General features: G+C 50.2%; 1 protein-coding gene across 1 annotated transcript in view; it reads right to left on the bottom strand.

Moving 5' to 3' along the window:
- The window catches only part of KCNQ3 (potassium voltage-gated channel subfamily Q member 3), a 343,382-nt gene that overhangs the window by 50,252 nt on the left and 274,034 nt on the right, over positions 1–19,096 (bottom strand). The window contains exons 2-3 of the mRNA XM_062189451.1: positions 5,208–5,298; positions 3,573–3,699 (exon numbers count right to left, since the gene is read on the bottom strand). Coding sequence (XP_062045435.1) covers positions 3,573–3,699; positions 5,208–5,298 — 218 coding nt within the window. The remainder of the gene's footprint in view (positions 1–3,572; positions 3,700–5,207; positions 5,299–19,096) is intronic.

Here is a 19,096-nt window from a genome sequence, read left to right as displayed (position 1 = left end):
TCCTTCAGAGGGCTAGGAAGTCAAAACAACCCATGGTCAAGTAAACTTGGGAATAACACAGTTAAATGGATTGTGCAAGACTCCCTAGAGCCTTTACTATGCCAATATGCACTGTTGCACATGGTCATACAAATGAAGTATGGAGTTTCCCCACAGACATTCACCATAGGGCTATGTTTCTGCAAGAGCATCAGGGTTCCAAGAAACCCACTGCTAGGACGATTAGCCCACTGTGCAAACTATGGGCTCCTCAAACTCCTCTGGTTCCTCGGAACCTTCCAGAAGCATGTGTGGTCTTCTGCACACACAGGGCTCTCTCATACCTCTGCATCTTTGTAGTCACTGGTCTCTTAGCTCAGGACACACTGCTCTGTTCAGATCTAGGTAGGTTTGTCCAAAAAGCTCATGCCCTTTCTACCTACCAAAATGTCCTCCAGGTGTGCCTGACCTCTGGGAAAACGTAGGGGTCAAACATCTGGACACACATAGGTGTGTGCCACTGGCCAGGCCCCTCAGTTTATCTGTGGTTTCTATCCACTTAATAATGATTGCACTCAAACCAAAAGGAAACCCAGATGTGGCGGGGAGGGGGGGATGCTATGGTCCGTGATGCTCCATGAGGACATGGAGCTCTGTGACTTTAACCCTTTGCAGATCTGCAAAGTGGAGGTGCCTGCACCCAACGAGGAATATCTGAGGAGGACAGATATGGAGGCTGCAATGTTCATGGATACAACAACCACACTCTTGTCAAACACACGGAGAAAAGCAGCATTTCCCACAAGGACAGTGCTAGAGTTAGAGCAAATTCCTGCAGAAACAGTCCCCAAAGCCTGATGTCAATGGTATTAAGAGGCTGGAATTGGTAGTATTTAGAGGTGAACCTTTGGGGAATGATCACATTTGATTAATTTACTAGGAGCCTCATGATTGGATCATTGTGGCTTTATAAGATGAATGAGGAGACGTAAAAAATTAAGTGGAGGGGCTATTGTGGGTGATGCCAGCATCCCATATGGTTGATGGTTCATTGTCCCGGCTGCTCCACTTCTGATTCAACTCCCTGCTAATGGCCTAGGAAAGGCAGCAGAAGATGGCCCAAGTACTTGGGCCCCTGCCATCCACATGTGAGAGCTTCATGAAGCTCCTGGTTTCAGCTGGGCCAAACCATGGTATTGCTGCCATCGGGTAGTAAACCAGTGGAGGGACGATCTCTCTGGCTCTCCCTCTTTCTCTGTAACTGTTTCAAATAAATACACAAACCTTTTTAAAAATTAAAAAATAAAAAGTTAGTGGAGCCAGCTCTGTGGCATAGAAGGCTAAACCTTAGCCTGCAGCACCAGCATTCCATATGGGTACCCGTTCATGTCCTGGCTACTCTACTTCCAATCCAGCTCCCTGGTAATGCACCTGGGAAAGCAGCGGAGAATGCTTGTGCTCCTATACTCCTGTGGGGGACCTGGAAGAAGCTCCTGACTCCTGGCATTGGCCTGACCCAGCCCTGGCCATTGTGGCCCTTTGGGAAGTGAACCTGTGGATGGAAGACCTCTCTCTCTCTCTGCCTCTCTCTCTCTGCCCCTCCCTCTCTCTCTGCCTTTCAAATAAATAAATAAAGTTAGTAGAAAATGGAATTTTAAATTTTGTGTCCAAAATCTTGAAATCCCTGCATAGTTTATAATAGAATATAGATTTCCCTGAACTTTGTGAAGCTCCCCACATAGACACCCATGCTCCCTGTCTTGCCCTGTGATGCTCTGTGCTGCCCAGGGATGCTGCCAGCAAGAAGGCCATCCCAAGAGGCTGAAGCAATCAGTCCCACCCAAACTTGGACCGTGAACCTACAGAACTGTGAGCCAAAATAAACCTCCCTTCTTGATAAAGTAGCTTGCCTCAGGTATTTCATTATAGTAACAGAGTGCTGACTAATGCAGGCCACACCGTGGGAGTAGCCAAGATGCAGAGAGTAGAAAACAGTGATGCAAGGAAAATAAAACCAGCAGGGATGCTGTGATCTGAGGCCTGGCCTCGTCTCCAGGGCAGCTGGGGAGGGTGGCCTGGAGCTCTGTGACTTCAGCTCCATGGGAACACACCTGTCCTGGAGGGACCCAGACCCCACTTTCTTGAACTGTTCTTGAACTGAATTTGGGCCAAATTCATCACAAATACATGCTCCCCACAGCCAACACACACACACACACACACACGACTTCTGGTCAGCACTGGACAGGGCACAGCAAACGAGAAGTCTACTCAATATGATTTCATTTGCAAAAGATGCAGAAGGAAAAAATGGAGGACAGGAAGGCAAGCGGGGAGTAGATATGGAGACAGCAAAGGAATAAGGAAGACCAGGGACTAAAACTTCTTCCAAAGTGTGCTCACACATACACACCTACACACTCGTGCATTTAAATTCTGAGAGCAAACAGAAGCTTAGAAGTGCAACCTCAATAGTGCGGGAAGGACGTGGCAAGGAGGTTTCACTGGCAGCAAGGAAGGCGACGTGCCCCCAGGCTGCTTGGTGGGCAAGGCACATGGGCCAGTGCTTCTCTGGGCAGGCCGTGCGTGCCTGAGCGCTGTGTGCAGTCCGGGTGATCTCGGCTCAGAGGAGAAGTGAGGCATGCGCAGTGTGCTCACAGGAGAGGCACAGGGCTGCTGAGAGCAGTGATGTCCCGCTTGTTCTAAGCACATGTGATCAAGTGCAGAGGAGGACTACAGTGGCTACACTCAAATGTCTGACCCTCCCCCGGGGACTGGAGGTGCACAAGCAGGAGTGGGGTAACCACCTACGAAGCTCCACCTACAAGGGGTGCTGGACCGTCACACAGGGGTGCAGCTTGGGCCAAATGACTTTGGAGGCCTTTCCAACCCCAGCACTGGATGGCTCTGTGACTTTAATCCTTCCCAGAGCTAAGATGCTCCCAAGTCTCCTGGTCATCACTCAGGCAGTCTGTCCTGCTACAACACGATTTTAGTGGCATTTTGAGGCAGAAACCTGTGGGTGCATGTTACAGTGTGCACAGTGACGCTCCTCACTCTCACACTGCCTGCATCTGGATGGAGGGGTTCCAGTGACATCTCTCACAGCAACCTCTGGATCAAGACTCAAAGTGATCACATGTGCCGGGTTCTTCCAGACGTGGGTGTTAGGATGGAGTCTGCTGCTCACCACCTGTGTGCCTGGAGAATGACTCAGCTCTGCGTGCCTCAGTTCCTAGCTCTGCCACACGGGCACACCACGGTCTCACAGGTGTAACTTCTCAACCTGCAATGGTGTCTCACCTACCACTGCTCTCCATCCGGCCTGGAAAGGCATAGGGATGTGAACTGTCACAAGTCTAGGGGTGCTGCTTGTCTCAGAACGAGAGCTGCTCAGTCCCCTCAACCTGCTGGCTCCTTCCCAAACCAAATGCAGTACTTCAAACCACTGCCGTGGACAGATGTTGTGGGCAGGAGCAGAGCCGGTGCTGGCCTCCCAGAGCCCCCAGAGGAGCCTCCTATGATCTCCCTGTAGAAACAATGCACCAAAGACAGAGACTGAGGCTGCAACAGACACAGGGGTCAGGGCTTACCCAACATGCACAGGGGCTTCCTGGCAAACTTCAGTCGTCCCCGCCAGCCTTTGTATCGGCAGCAACATCCGGCAGCCCAGATCCTCAAAGCAAACTCGGCTCCGAAGATGAAAATAGCAAATGTTTCCTGCGTGGAAGAGCATATGGAGAGGCACCAATGAATCAGGACCTGGTTGGAGAGAATGAGGGCTTTCTGTTCCGAAGATCTGAAGACTTGGATTTCTGCTGTTTGGGTGGGGAGGTGGGGCAAGGGGTGGGGGGAGGAGAACAGGTTGGTCCCCTTTGCCCTCTGATGTGCTGACTGTCCTGAAGGCGGGTGGCCCTTGCAGAGTGGTTCTGATTCTTTCCCGGTTTTCATTCCAATGGATCCTAGTCTTTTAAGTTCCTTTAATGAATGCATAGCCCCTAAGAAGGGCAGCTGCTGGTCGCGGGAAATGCTTACTAGGTACGGGCCAGGCACCCCCAAGTGCCATTCTGAGAAACCAAGGCACAAGATGCTCGGGCAAATTTCCTCAGACTGTGAAGTGGCCAAGAAAGGGTCCTGGGCTCAGTTAATTAGACCCCAGCACCTACGTGCTCAAGCATGGTGCCAGGCTGCAAGCAGGACACTGGGGACCTCCACCCTGCTGCACCCCATTGTGGCTCAGACACTGAGGCCTTGGCCTCTCTCTCTCTCTTCTGTGATCCCCAGGAACCCATGACGTGCTACAGCTCCACAATCTCCAAAGCCTAACTTGGCCCATTCAGGTCTCGGTTTGGGGTCCCGTGGGTTAGAATGCACTGACTCTGGGGCCACAAAGACTCTGCTGTTGGTGAACTCTAACCCAGGAGTCAGCAATCCTTCCCCAGGTGGAGCCCAGGGCCTCACCCCATGCAGCACCATCACCCTAAAGAGGCAGGGCTGACTTCTACTCCATCAGGGCTGGGTGAGGTCATTGGAGCTGCAGGGTAGCCAGTGCTGCCCAGGGCTGGGAAGGAGCAAGCTTCTCCCTAAAACCTCCTTCAGGACAGGTGCAGAGCCTGAGCCCAACCCATCCCAGCACTTGCTCTTCATCAACCGTCGGTTTTCTGGGGGCAAGAATGTGAAGAAGCTGTAAGCTTGGGACATGAGAAGGAAACTCGCCCAACAATCCGCTCCATCACAGCACTGAGTGAGAACATGGAGTGAAAGACAGGAGACCTGGAGGTTCTATGGAGCAGCGAGATTGTGTGCTTGACCTTGAAGAGAGTGCGAAGTTCTTGGGTCTAGGCTGTAGGATACCAGGGAGACAGTCCAGAGGCAGACGTGGGGATGCAATCTGCCTTTGTGCTAACTCTCAGAGGCTGGAGAACCTACCGTTTCTATTTTTAAAATAGGTAATGGCTACGCTGTGAAGTGTTCATGCCCCATATGTCTAATCAGGAATAGCAAGTCCTTATCAGGAAGACCAGTCCCCACTCCATCTGTGCCCATGTAGGCATTGCCAAATGATGGAGGCACTGCTTTTCCTTGGGCGTGGATTCACCTGCAGCCCCCAGGAAGCCGGAGCCACCCAGGCAGAATTACGCCCAGGGAGCCCTCTGTTGCCTCAATGTGGGAGGTCCCAGCAGAGGTGTCCACTCTGCTAGGCAATGTCTCACCGCCCGGTGTCTCACCAGCAATAGGAGCCAGTCTCCAGAGACCGTCTCGTACTCCTTGAATGTGGTCAGCACAGCCAGGATCAAGCAGCCCAGCACGATCAGGAACCTGGAGCACAGGAGGGAGAGAGGAAAGAACTGTTAGCCCTGGAGTGCTCTGCAGGTGTGGGCGAGGGACAGCATCAGCCCCGATGAAGCTGCCTCCTTTGTGGGACACTGACATGTGCTTCCGACATCATTCCGCAGACTGCATGACGGTCCGTAGGGCAGGTGGGAATCCTTATCCCAGTGAAAGAAAACACAGCTGAGAGAGTGGTTGAGCACGCTTTTACTTAACTGGCTAGTGAGTGGAGGGAGTTAGTGAGAAGGCAAACTAGACCCTCCGGTCCCAGCCCTGGGGGCCTGCAGACTCCTGAAAGAACCAAAGCGACCACGCGATTTTGGTACAACCAACAAAAATATATGCAAGTTGATGCCACATTCTGAGCACACTGGATGATCATTTTAAAATGTATTTTATAATTCTTAGTGTGAAAACACAATTTACTACAAAGACCGAGAGAGGCAGAGGGGCTCTGTCACCGTGTATGGAGAGTACTCATTGTATAGTCAATGCGACTGCAGGAAGCCATCCCTGCCACTGGCCATGCTCAGAGCTGTTTTGCAAAGAACAGGATCCATCATCCCAAACACTGCTGAACACTGAGCCTTTACAATTCACAGAGAGGTCTCCTGGCTCATACCTCTGCTCAGGCTGTAGCAGGGGACCAACACTCCTTGGAGAATATTATCTTCATATACACTCTGTGTGTGTATGTGCATAGTAGGAAGGGAGGCACAGGAAAACAGTTCTTCCTTTTGGTGGACAACCTTGGTAGTCAGGTTCCCTGGGTGTCTGAGTCAGTTCTCCAGGGCAGCTTGGCAGCACAAAGTGCAAGCTCACTCTCAGCTCCTAGGTTCTGTGCCTGCTCTTTTGGCTTTTGTTCATTCATTCATCAAACGTCTACATGGCAGATACTGGGAACACAGAGCTGGCATCTGGCAATGAAAATGTGGTGTCTGGGCCGGCGCCATGGCTCACTAGTCTAATCCTCTGCCTGCGGTGCCGATACTCCAGGTTCTAATCCCGGTTGGGGCACCAGTTCTATCCCAGTTGCTCCTCTCCCAGTCCAGCTCTCTGCTGTGGCCCAGGAAGGCAGTGGAGGATGGCCCAAATGCTTGGTCCCCTGCACCCACATGGGAGACCAGGAAGAAGCATCTGGCTCCTGGCTTCGGATTAGTGCAGTGCGCCGGCCGTAGCGGCCATTTTGGGGGTGAACCAACAGAAGGAAGACCTTTCTCTCTGTCTCTAACTCTGCCTGTCAAAAAAAAATGTGGTGTCTGTCCCCATGAGCTCACGGGCCAGATCAACACAAGTGTCTCATGTGTGACAGCAAGGACGTGATGAAAGGGGGCACGTGGACATCTGCTCCTGGCCTGGGCTGGACCCCACAGCCTGGCTCTGGCCTTTGGGGGCCCTGATCTTATTTTCTGATTGACAAACCTGCTGATCTGCAGACAGAATCTGTTTCCACCACTGCCTAGAACCATGAACAAGATTCCCAATGCCGATTGGGTTTGGCCATTTGGTTTAAAATTCGTGACTTTGACCCAGGCCAGGAATCTGTGAACACTCAGCCACAAGTACTCTCAGATGATGATGATGATGATGATGATGATGGTGGTGATGGTGGTAACACATCAACGACTCTCACCACACCCAGTCAGTGAGCCCCTGCCACTTGGGCCGTCACACACATCGCTCGTCATCTCACTGCAGCCTCCTGGGGGACACATGACCCTGCCCATTTTGGAAATGAAGAAAATCATCGGCCGGCGCCATGGTTCAACAGGCTAATCCTCCGCCTTGCGGCACCGGCACACCGGGTTCTAGTCCCGGTCGGGGCTCTGGATTCTGTCCCGGTTGCCCCTCTTCCAGGCCAGCTCTCTGCTGTGGCCAGGGAGTGCAGTGGAGGATGGTCCAAGTGCTTGGGCCCTGCACCCACATGGGAGACCAGGATAAGCACCTGGCTCCTGCCATCGGATCAGCGCCGTGCGCCGGCTGCAGCGCACCAGCCGCAGCAGCCATTGGAGAGTGAACCAACGGCAAAAAGGAAGACCTTTCTCTCTGTCTCTCTCTCTCTGTCCACTCTGCCTGTCAAAAAAAAAAAAGAAAAGAAAAAAAAAGAAAATCATCAGAGTGAACCTCGGCATCAGGGTGAGCGTGTTGTCAGCAAAACCGCCATGGAGCCGAGACTGGAGACCAAAACCATGCTCTTCACGTGTTCCTGAGCTGCTCACGGACTTGGGAACTCATTCATTGGACAGGAAGAACGAATTCACCCAAGCTCACGTCCCTTGTGAGATGTGATGGATGTGGGGAGCCCTCTGGTCACCTCTTTAGGATCATGGTACTCTCAGGCACAAACCCATCACCATCCAGCCAGGCTCTGGGGACCCAAGCACTCTCGAAAGCTTCTACAAGTTCACGTTCAAGTTCTCTCAAGACCCTATTCACTCCCAGGCCATGAGAACAAGACCTGGGTGGCAATCCTCTTCCTCCTCTTCTGATTTGTGTGTTCTTAGATGAGTTACACAACCTCTCCATAAATCAGTTTCTTTACCTATTAAATGGATCCATTGAAAGTGCCCATGTCCTCAGTGACATAACCCATATTGGTGCCTGGAGCAGGACCTTGCACACAGTTAGCCATTATTTTACTGATCTTTCATAATGATCAGGCGCAGTACTGGTTTCAAGGCTATAAGTATAAGTAAAGCTTATCCCTCAGTTTCAAGGACCCCTTTCAGTGGGAGAAAATTCTGGATGAATGTGGCTGAAGTTCTGATTCCACTATCCAGCATGCACTCTGGGAGCACCCAGGAGGAGCTGTGCCCATGAGCTTGCAGTGCTAGGCCAGGCTCAGCTGCAGATGAGCACAAGGCCCAGTTTAGCAGGACACTCCTCCTCCTGTATGTGTTGACCTGGAGCGTGGCCCCAAGGTACTGCAGAGAGTGCAGAAGTCCACACACAGAGAACCCGGCCCAATCTTCTCCCTTAGCCAGGAGTGTGGGCTTCTCAGGATCTTGCCTCATCCTCTGCTGCTTCCCCCTCCTCAGCCAGCCACCCTGAAGGAGACTCTCAGAGCCCTCGTGCCACCTGTCTCGATGATGCTCCTCTTCCCTCACACTCCCCCCGCATCCCCCATCCTCACTTGCGAAGGCCTTGGCACTGCCCACCATGTCGCATGTCCATTGCCTCCCAGCAGGCTCACCTGTGTGACCCCTTCCCTGACACCCCACAGCACCCTGATGCCTTTCTACTGCAACACTGGACATAAACCACCAGCATCTTGCAATTGTTTGCTTGCAATCCCATCTCCAGGCCTGGCTCCAGCACTCCACTTAGGGAGGGTCCTGCCTTTGTCTAGTGAAATACTTCCTCAATTCAGCTGAGCTGCAGCCCTAAAGGCATCAGAATGATGAGCCACTGCCAATACCAGTTAACCAGACACTGGAGATGGGAGTTGTTGTTGAGGACAAGGATGACGAATAACAGCAGAGGATATGGTTCAGCCACCTCCTGAGAGAATTTGGGGAACAGGATTGTCTGGAATTTTAAATTCTTGGTGCTGAAAGGCCAGTCATGAACCACAGCCTTGTGTGGATGGCTCTGTCTTCCACTGGCACTGAACAGAAAACGAGCCCAAAACTGGGGGAGAAGTGACAGCTGAGAGTCCCATCAGTGGAATAATCTGGCAGAAACAGGATCTGAGACCCTACTCAACCTCCTGTAATTGGGATGAGTCTATATGATGTGTGTGTGTAGGAGTATGTGTATGAATGTGTGACTGTGTATATGAGTGTGTGTCTGTATATGAGTGTGTGTATATCTCAATGTGTGAGTTTGTATGAGTGTGAATGATTGCGTGTCTGAGTGTGTCTGAGTGTAAGTGTGAATGTGTATGTATGAATGTGTGAATGTGAGTATATAGTGTGAGTGTGTGTGTATGAATGTATGTCTGAATGTGTGTGTGAATGAGTGTGAGTGTGTATGAGTGTGTGATTGTGTTGTGTGAATGCATAAGTGTGTGTATGTGAATGTATGAGTGTGTGTATGAATGTGTGTGTGCATGAGTGTGAATGTGTGTATCGGTGTGTGAATCTGTGTAAATGAGTGTGTCTATGAAAGTGTGTGCATAAGTGTGAGTGAATGTGTGTGTATGTCTGAATGTGAGTGTGTGTGAATCTCAGTGTGTGTGAATGTGTGTGTCTGAGTGTGTGTATAAGTGTGTATGTGAATGTGTATATGAGTGTGTTTGTATAAGTGTGTCTGTGAATATGTGTGTGAGTGAATGTGTGTATGTGTGTGTATACACATGTATGCACACCCACGTGCTGGGCATGGCCCCAGGTGATGCTTGGTGACTCCTGCCCTTGTGCAGCGCCTCTCCTGAGAGCTGGACTGGTGACTTGCTTCTGACAGCAGTACGGCAGAGGCTATGGGGCACCACTCCCTTGCTCACACTTTGCTATATGAAGAAGACAATGGGAGCGACTGTGTTACCTCATAGAAGGCGGTCTTCACAGACTGGAGCAGAGGTAGGACCGTGTTTTTCTGCCAAGGGCCATTTGGATTTATTTAACATTATTCATGGGCCATACAAAATTATAACTTGAAACTTAACCTGCAATAGATTTATTGAATTCTGAGTCCCACCTGCAGTGGCCCTGACAGGGCCAGGCCAAATGATTCATGGGCCTCGTATGGCCTGCGGGCCACACGTTCCCCACCCCCTGCCCCAGATTGAGAGGCGCCTGCATCAGCCTTGCAGTGAGCAGCCCTGCTGGAAGGGGTTTGTGTGGCACAGAACTGCAGTGGCTCAGGGGCCTGGGGGAAGCCCCCAGCTGGCCATCAGCATGAGAGTGGCACCTGTCCTACAACCATAAAGACCAACAACCACACAAACCTAGTTGGGAACCCAAGTTGGGAATGGAACACAGCCCTGCCCACCCCTTGACGCTGCTTCCCAAGAGCCTGCGAGGAGGACCCAGCTCAGCTCAGCCCAGACGCCTCACCTGTGGACACCAGGAAATAAACAAAAAGTGTGTGTTGCTGTGAGCCACCAAGTGAGGGACGACTCATTCGGCAACAGGAAATGAGGACCGTGTGGGATGGGGATTTGCACCAAGGGCATCAACTTTTATACGATGGCTGACCTGGGTGATGTCTGGGCTGCATTTGGGTGCTCGGTCTACCAGCCTACCTTCCTGCAGGGCAGAGGCTGCGTCTCGCTCTGCTCTCTACCCCAGGGGCTTGCTCAGAGCATGCCATGTAGCAAGAAGCAGCAAATGTTTGGAGAATGGGTAAAAGCAATGGAAGAAATTAACAATCATCCTGCTGTTGGAATTAAAGGCAATGGATAGGAGGTGGGCATGGACAGGCAGATCAGTAAGATGGGAAGCATTTCATAGGCCAAACAAAGAAGCTACAGATAATCTTTAAAAACAAACTCGATCTGCACACCCCACCCTTGTCCAAGTCCACGTGCACAGGTAGATGGGTCAGTGGTCAGGAGGCTGGTGTCATGCCTGCTGAGAGAGGATGAGGATTGATGTGGACAAACTATGAAGGCCATGAGGTGAGACGCCTCCTGGTGGCCCAGGCAGGTTTGTGACTCGTGACAGGCTGAGCACGGGAAGCACAGGAGGGTCCTCAGGTGGGGGCTCCAGGAGGATGTGTGATGGGCCGACGCGGCTGGTTAGGCAGCTATGTGAAGACTTACTTGCTGAGGTTGAGATTAGGGGGAAATCTCAGGTTTACCGAAATAGAAGTCAAAAGCTTAGGGAGAGGTCAAGGCTAAGACCTAAGTCTTCTTCCCCTGCAACAGGCTGAGAGCCAGGACAGCGAACAGTTCAGCTGTCCCCAGATATCAAAGTGATTTCAATGGAGCTCCCCTCTGCAGGGGATATGCAGAACTGAGATTTCGCCAGCAGGGGGCAGCAAACACCTAATTTCCTGCTGCAGACTCACTCCTCCGCAGCTGCCTGGGGATGGGCATTCCCGAGATTGGGCAGAAATCATTACCGCGTACAGCTCAAATCATCAAGGAAATATCCTTTGGTCTCTGGCACATTTCTATTTAAATATGCACTTGATTTCAGAGTGAGACTGAATTGTCAGTGCCGCTGCCATGTCACGGGACCCTGATGTGTGGTTGTGTGTGGCCTCCCCTGCCCCTCCACACTTTTCTCCCTGTGACTTCCTCTACAGCCTCGATTGTCTCCTTCTTCTCCCCTCTCCCTCCTTCTGCCTCTTGCCCCTCACTTCTCCCTGTGCCCTGCAGGCGTGAGTGACGATGTGTGGCCAGGAGGGCAGCCAATAGCAGCCCAGCTGTCTGCAGCATCCCAGCCATCTTTGCAAATGATGCCATCCAGGGTCCAGGGCCTCGGGCTTGCCTTTCGCTCAGCTGTCGTCTCCCACATGCAGCTGCCACCACCCCTCTTCCCAGCCCCCTGTCAACTTCCACTTTGGGGCTAGGGAGGAAACAGACACCAGGAAGGCCACTTAGTAGCTACCCCTGGTTCTGAACTGTAAGATATAGGGGGGTTTTGAGACAAGAACCAAGCAACCTGGCCAGGCCCACTGCATCCCATACCTGAGAGGTGACAGGGAGGCAGGGAGAGCAGTTCCTGCAGAAGCAGCTGTGAGGGGTGAAAGGCAATGGTGCCGGGGCCGGCTCCATGGCGCAGTAGGTTAATCCTCTGCATGCAGCGCCAGCATCCCATATGGGTGCTGGTTCTAGTTCTGGCTGCCCCTCTTCCAATCCAGCTCTCTGCTGTGGCCTGGGAAAGCAGCAGAGGATGGCCCAAGTCCTTGGGCCCCTGCACCTGCATGAGAGACCGAGAGGAAGCACCTGGCACCTGGCTCCTGGCTTCGGATTGGCGCAGAGCACAGGCTGTGGTGAGACCAGGGAGAGGGCAGGCTGATGGCTCCCGGTGCAGCTGTGGGGCACAACCCTCCCTCCTCCTCAGAGAGGTGCTGAGGTGCCGGCTGGCTCCTGCTCATTGCAGCTGCTCCTGGGCAGCCTTGGGAACATCCCCAGGTTATGAAAGGCCCCAGACCATGGGAGGAAGGAAGTGGCCGACCCACCACACTGCCCTTCTGACAATCTTCGTCTGTCTGCTGGTTGAAATTCATAGAAACATTTTCCTCCCAGGGGAGGGCAGGGTGTAATCACTCCAGGGAGCAGGTGTTGCTGGCACCACAGGTGGCCCCACCTGTCCTGATCCTCGGCCACCCCTGGTTCTCAACCCAAACAGGCAGTTAGCAACCTCAAAATGCCAAAATGCATTACGATCCTACACTGTGTGCCACAGATTTCCTATTGCCTTGAATTATCTCCCAAAAGGGAGGCTTGGGTCCTTCTCTAGGTTGGTGAGTCATTGTTATCTTGCAAACCCATGAAGATGGGTGTGTTGAGGCTGGCCGGACTTCTGTGTTGAAAAGATTCAGATTTCTGACAAGTTAAGAGCAGGCCATTGCTGACTGGCCATGCCTGTCACAGGTGCAAAGGAGCATCAAGAATTTTCTGACCCCTTGGAACCTAGGCACCAGGACACAACCAGAGCTAAGACCATTTTTCCATTGATTCCTTAGCCTGACTTGACCCATGCCAAGCACTTACCAAAATTCAACTAGCTGGAACTTTAAACAGACCTATTTTTGTTCCTTCATCTCACAGAAAGGCAATCTGCACCACAGAAGTCGGAGTGATTCACCACTGACCACCAATGCCTCCGTGTACAAGGTGGTGAGGACCCTGGCTGCCCAGCCCAGCTCCCAGCCCGGTGCACCTCCTGTCGTGCCACTCCCTGCTGCCTTTGGACAACTAAAGACTCAGTCTTTGTTTCTGGTTTGTGTAGCTCTTAACCACTGTTTCCTCCTAAGGAATCTACCAGTATCAGGGCAGGAGGTGAAAGACCACAGGCCAGAGGCACTCAGGGAATTCTAATAAACTGCAGTGTTCAATTCCCCCTTCGGGAGCTGACTTCCACTTTTCCCTGATTACTATTTACCCATTTTCTCTCCCCCGAATACGACATGTGCTTATTTGTCTGCGAGGTGCATGGCAGCTACACAACATGCCATCAAAGGTCATGGAGAATGTAAGGAGCAATTCTGAAGTCATTGCAAGGGCTGCATCTCTTAAACCACCTTTAAAGAGTTGCCAAACTCATGCCTAGAAGTGCACAGGGGGCAAACAGATAAACACCCAGCACAGCAAGGCTGTATTTCAGAGTCGGCAGGTGCCGCACAGCTGGGGAAGCAGTGGCAGGCGTGGGCTGGTCCCTGTGGATGCCTTCAGTGCTCCTTCGCCCCATGAGCTGGCGAGAGCAAGGTCTAGAGAAAAAGACACAGGAGAGCGTTTTGGGAAAGGATGCCTTCACCCTTCCTCTCCCACATCCATCACCCTTCCTCTATTACATCCATCACCCTTCCTCTCCCATGTCCACTCCACTCCACCCTCCACACACATCCCAGCATGATCTTTTTTTTTTTTAAACCAGAGACATCTGATTATGCCAATTCACTGTTTACACAGGGCTGTGGCTGCTCATTCATTTTAGGGTAAAGTCTCAGAGAAGGTAAGCCAGTTCCCCCAAATCAAACCATGCCAATGAAGAATGATAAAAGGCATAACCTAACTATACCAGTGTGCTGTCTGCATGAGACTCATGTTACTTAATGATTTATTTTCAAAATTTTGATTAACATGTAATACTTGGACATTTTGATGGGGCATGGTGCAATATCCCAATACATATACCCAACATAAATTTATCAAGTTAGGCAACTGAACTCATTTTAGATTCAAAGACACAGATAAGTTGGTGGTAAAAAGACAGAAATGCGATCCCATGCCAACAGTAACCAAAATAAAGCTAAGGTAGCTACAGTAACACAAGATGTTAATAAATAGATAGATACATAGACAGACAGACTTTAAGACAAAAACTACTATGAGTGACAAATGAAGACAACATACGGTAATAAAAGGGCCAACCTATTAAGGAGATACAACAGTTATCAACATAGGCAGCCCTAATGAAAATACATCAGACTTCCTCTCTAGGCAAATCTCTTTATTCTTTCTCTCATGGGCCACACCACCCTTACAGCTTAGTCCGAACCTGCAAGTCCTTCAAGGTCTGTTCCCACCCCTTCATATGCTTTCTTCCTCTCACTGAGCCAACTCATCCTTGTCCCGTTTAAGACACCTCAACTATTACATCCTCTACTGTCTCCTGCATCCATTCATTCACTCTATGACCTACTTACCAATCAGTTATTTTACGCTAGGAGTGGGGGTGAGAAAGTTCTTGTCCACTAAGAGCTAACAGTGCAGCCTCTCTCATTCCCCAAAGAATGCTGGGAAAATCTTCTGGTGTGTTCACATAGGATCCTGTTCTCATCTCATATAATTCATCCAGTCCATGACACGTACTTACCACTGTAGGCCCCAAGAATTCAGCAGCAGCCAGTACACATCACACCCTGCTCGCGGCCCATGCATCGTGTTCTGCCACAGGCTGGCCTAACGAAGCAGGGATGCTAGATTTTCCTCTTGGGATCATACAGCCTGGACAAGGAATTAGCTGAAGCAGCTACATATCTCAGTTCTATTTCCAGCTCTAATGTTCATTCACTGTACGAACTTGGAGAAGTTCTTTTCTCTCTCCAGGTCTCAGTGTCCACATCTGTCAAATGGGAAGACAGAAGTGGATGCCTCAAAGGGCATTCAGGCTCTGACTTGTTTGGGCTTTCAGCAAGCAATGCTGGTGGGAGGGCCCAGAAAGGCTTTCAAAGATGAACAGAGTTAAAATTGAGATGTTGGCTCTGCCACTTCCTGTTCCTCACCTGCAAATGGGAATGACCACAGCTCCTAATTCAAGAGTGTGGTAACATTAAAGGAGACGGCGCTCCTACACTCTGTAGCCCCATGCTTGGCTAAGCACCAAAGCTTGATGCACATTAGCTAGTGCAGGAATAGATTGCCGCTTGGACGGGTCAAGCCCATGACTGTGTCCTTTATGGTTGATGGCATGTTTCTCCATTTCATCAGATATGGAATTCCTTATCTAGAATGAGGAGATCAGCAGGAAATAGGAAAAGCCCTAGCACTATTCCATCACACACTGTCCCATCCACACCACTTAGCTATTTCAGAGGGGCTCCTTCTTGTCAGCATTCCCGGATCTATCCGACCCTACACACCACACTTTTGGAAAGCAGAGGCCTCTGCCTGGGACAGGGTTATCAGCCTTTTTCATACCGAGTGACTGCTTGTGGCCCTGTCTTCCTCCAGACTAGCAACATTATCAGCTAGAATACACAACAACCCCATGAGCACAGGTGCCAGCACCCTCCCCAGTAGCCTCATTCTCACTTGACACCTGCAGATAAAGGCCATGCTAGCCAAACTCTGGCAGGCCACACCCCTTTCTCCCTGTGGATAGATGTGGGAGCCGTTAGCCACACATTTCCGGATTCTCAGAATCCCTAGACCATCTTGGGTGAGCAGGCACAGTGGGAACCTGGCCCAATCAGGAAGAGAGAAATGGTCCACTCCCGCATGTTTTCTCTTTTTCCTCCAGCACCAATCATGTCTCTGATAGATCCTGGGATGTTAAGGCCAGTCTTCCCACAGTGGTATTCAATGCGCCATTCACGGCACACCTCCTGAGTCTCAGCAATGCTAGGCAGTGAGGGGTCTGCCTGCCCTCAGGGACTGCTCTCGGAATAAAGCATTTTTATTAAACATCCAAAAGTCACATGCCAGGCTGCCAGGTGTCACACAGTGATGTGAGCTTATATTTTCAATCATCTACTTCAAAGTGCAAGTACTGACCGGGTCCCTTCCATAACCTAGGGTCACAAAGGAGGAGGAGGATTTCAAAGGCTACTGGTAGCAAAAAGACCCTCAGATGACCCTCAGTGACCCTTGCTTCCCTCTGTTCCCACCCATGAGTAATCTGCTGTGCTCCAAGGTGGCTCAGTTCTGTGACTTCTTCCTAGACAACAGAATATTGTGAATATGATGGCTGTCACTTCCTTCCAGGTCTGGATTACAAGATTGTGACTTCCATCTTCCCAGTGGACTATCTCTTGTGAGTTTTTGGATTTTTTTTTAAAGATCTATTTATTTATTTGAAAGAGTTATAGAAAGGGGGGAGGGAGGGAGAGTGTAGAGGGAAGGAGGTGGGGAGGGAAGGAGAGAGGGAGATATCTTCCATCTGCTGGTTCACTATCCAGATGTCCCCAACAGCTGGAGCTAGGCCAGGATAAAGCCAGGAGCCTAGAACTTCTCCCAGGCCTCCCGTGTGGATGGCAGGGATCCAAACACTTGAGTCATCCTCTGGTGCTTTTCCCAGGCCATTAGCATGGAGCTGGATCAGAAGTGGAACAGCCGGGACATGAACTGGCACTCATACGGGGTGCCAGTGTCGCAGGCAGCAACTTTACCACTATGCCACAGTGCTGGCTCTCTTGCTGGCTTTGAGTGGCCATCTTAGAGAAGTCCATGTTGGACAGAACTGTGGTCATCCACGAGGAACTGAGACCTTCAGTCCAACCGTCCTCATGGAACTGAATTCTTCCAACAACCACCATAGAAAGGCTGGAAGAGAGCAGTTTCCTACTCAGGCCTTGCGACAAGACCCCAGTCCAGGCTGACACTGTCATTGTAGCCTCTGAGACAGACCTGGAGTGGAGGGCCCAGGTGAGCCTCATCAGGACTCCTGACCCACAAAGTGCGAGATGTATGTTGTACTGAAATGCTAAGGTTTCAGACAGTTTGTTTTACAGTAATAGGTAATCTGAATCTTGATTCAGGATTTAGCAACCAGATGACGTTGGGAAGGTTTATACGTCTGAACTTCAGTTACTTAGCTATAAAAGATGAATGACAAATCAAGGACTTTTGTTGTCTTATGGTTCTTTATCCCCTGTTTTACACTGGAGCTACTGCACAAGGCAGTAAAAATCTTCATAATCAAAGCACTACCCCCGAATCAGATCTCCATGCAAGTATCCTTGACAGCACCTGCTACCCCGTGCTTGTCATAGCCTGGCAGGTCCGTCTCTGCCTCACCATTCGTATGGCATCCAACAGTACAATGTGAACCATTTGCAAAGTAAAAAGGCAAAGCTCACAAAAAATGCAGGATTTCATAAAGTTGATGGAAATGAGGATGGATCGCAATTTCATTAACAAGTGACAATCTTGCAAGAAAACAGAAGACAAACCAATTGTTACAGTCATGCACCATGTAACATCTTGGTCAATGATGGACCACATGTGTAAAGATACTCCCCTAAGGCTGTATCACCAGTGGAGTCATATAGCCACTTTGTGGAAGAGCATTCAAAAATATTCACGCAATGCAGCTGCCTAACGACCAGTTCTCAGAATCTTGTCATTAAGTGACACCTGGCTGGACTGGAAAGGATTAAAAATCTCACACAATCCTCCCTTGACAATTCTGGAAAAATAAAATGTTAAGTCATCCTGTATTATATAATTTTTCTTTAGAAAATATACCCCTTAATTTTGGGGTAAGCATTTGGTATATCATTTAAAATGCCTCTAAGGGGGCCTGCATGCCATGCTTGAGTTCCTGTGTTCAAATCTTGGCTCTGCTCTTTCTGAACAAGGGTTTTCTTTTTTTCAGATTTTCATCTACTTGAAAGGCAGAGTCTGTCTCCTCTGTCTTTGCAACACACGCACAAACAGTGAGTGATGGAGGGAAGGGTGGGAAAGGGAGGGAGAGAGGGAGAGTGAGAGGAGGAGGCAGAGGGAGAGAAGGGAGAGAGGGAGAGAGAGGGAGAGAGAGAAATATCGTCCATCTGCTGGTTCACTCCCCCTCAAATAACTGCCACTTCTAGGGCTGGGCCAGGCCAAAGTTAGCCTGGAATTCATCTAGGTCTCCTATGTGAGTGGCAGGGGCCCAGGCACATGACCCATTGTTTGCTGTCTCTCTGGATGCATTTGCAAGAAGCTAGATTAGAAGCAAAGCATCTGGTATCTGAACTAGCACTCAGATATGGGGTGCAGGTAACCCAAGGGGCAACTTGCCTGCTGTGCCACAGTGCCCATCCCTGCTCCTAATTCCAGCTTTTTGCTAATGTGCACGTTGGGAGGAAACAGGTAATTACTCGGGCAGTTGGGCCCCTGCCACCCACATGGGAGACCAGGATGGAGTTCTCAGCTGGGAATGGGACCTGGGTAGTGGACCTGGGGATGAGAGATCTAGTTCTGTTTCTCTCCTTACCTCTCTTCCTTTCAAGTAAATAAGAATAAAAATCAAAAAATAAACACATCCCCTAAATGAACACTGCATTCATTCTTTGTTCATTCTAAAAAGTAGAGGACAGTTACGATCATAACCTAAAATTTGTTAGCTATGAGATACAACTGTTCTATTTGAATTACGTTTTGGAGATAAAGTTCTCTTAAGGTATTTTTATCTTCCCTGCTTGGTATGAAGTATCAATCCCCATTTTCAACAATTCCCTTTAATTAAGGAGATTTTCCCTGGTTCATATGAATCACAGAATGAAAGGCACTCTTGAAGCTACCTTACAGGGCAGTCAGGTGCACTAGAGAGTTACTTGGACGAGTCAGTACATAAAGATGCCTGGGATTCTGGCAAGCAGCGGGCACTGATCAATCACTAATTCCTTTCCTTTTTCCTTCTTGTCTTACGCTCACTGACTACTCGGAACACTGACTCAAGAGCAGGTGGCAAAGAAACCATTATCTTCAAAAATTTCCATTCATCTTAAAAAGGGGAAATTAAATCAT

This window comes from Lepus europaeus, chromosome 4 (assembly GCF_033115175.1).
Source record: "Lepus europaeus isolate LE1 chromosome 4, mLepTim1.pri, whole genome shotgun sequence".
NCBI classification, from domain to species: Eukaryota; Metazoa; Chordata; class Mammalia; order Lagomorpha; family Leporidae; genus Lepus; species Lepus europaeus.
This window is presented reverse-complemented; position numbering and strand designations above follow the sequence as displayed.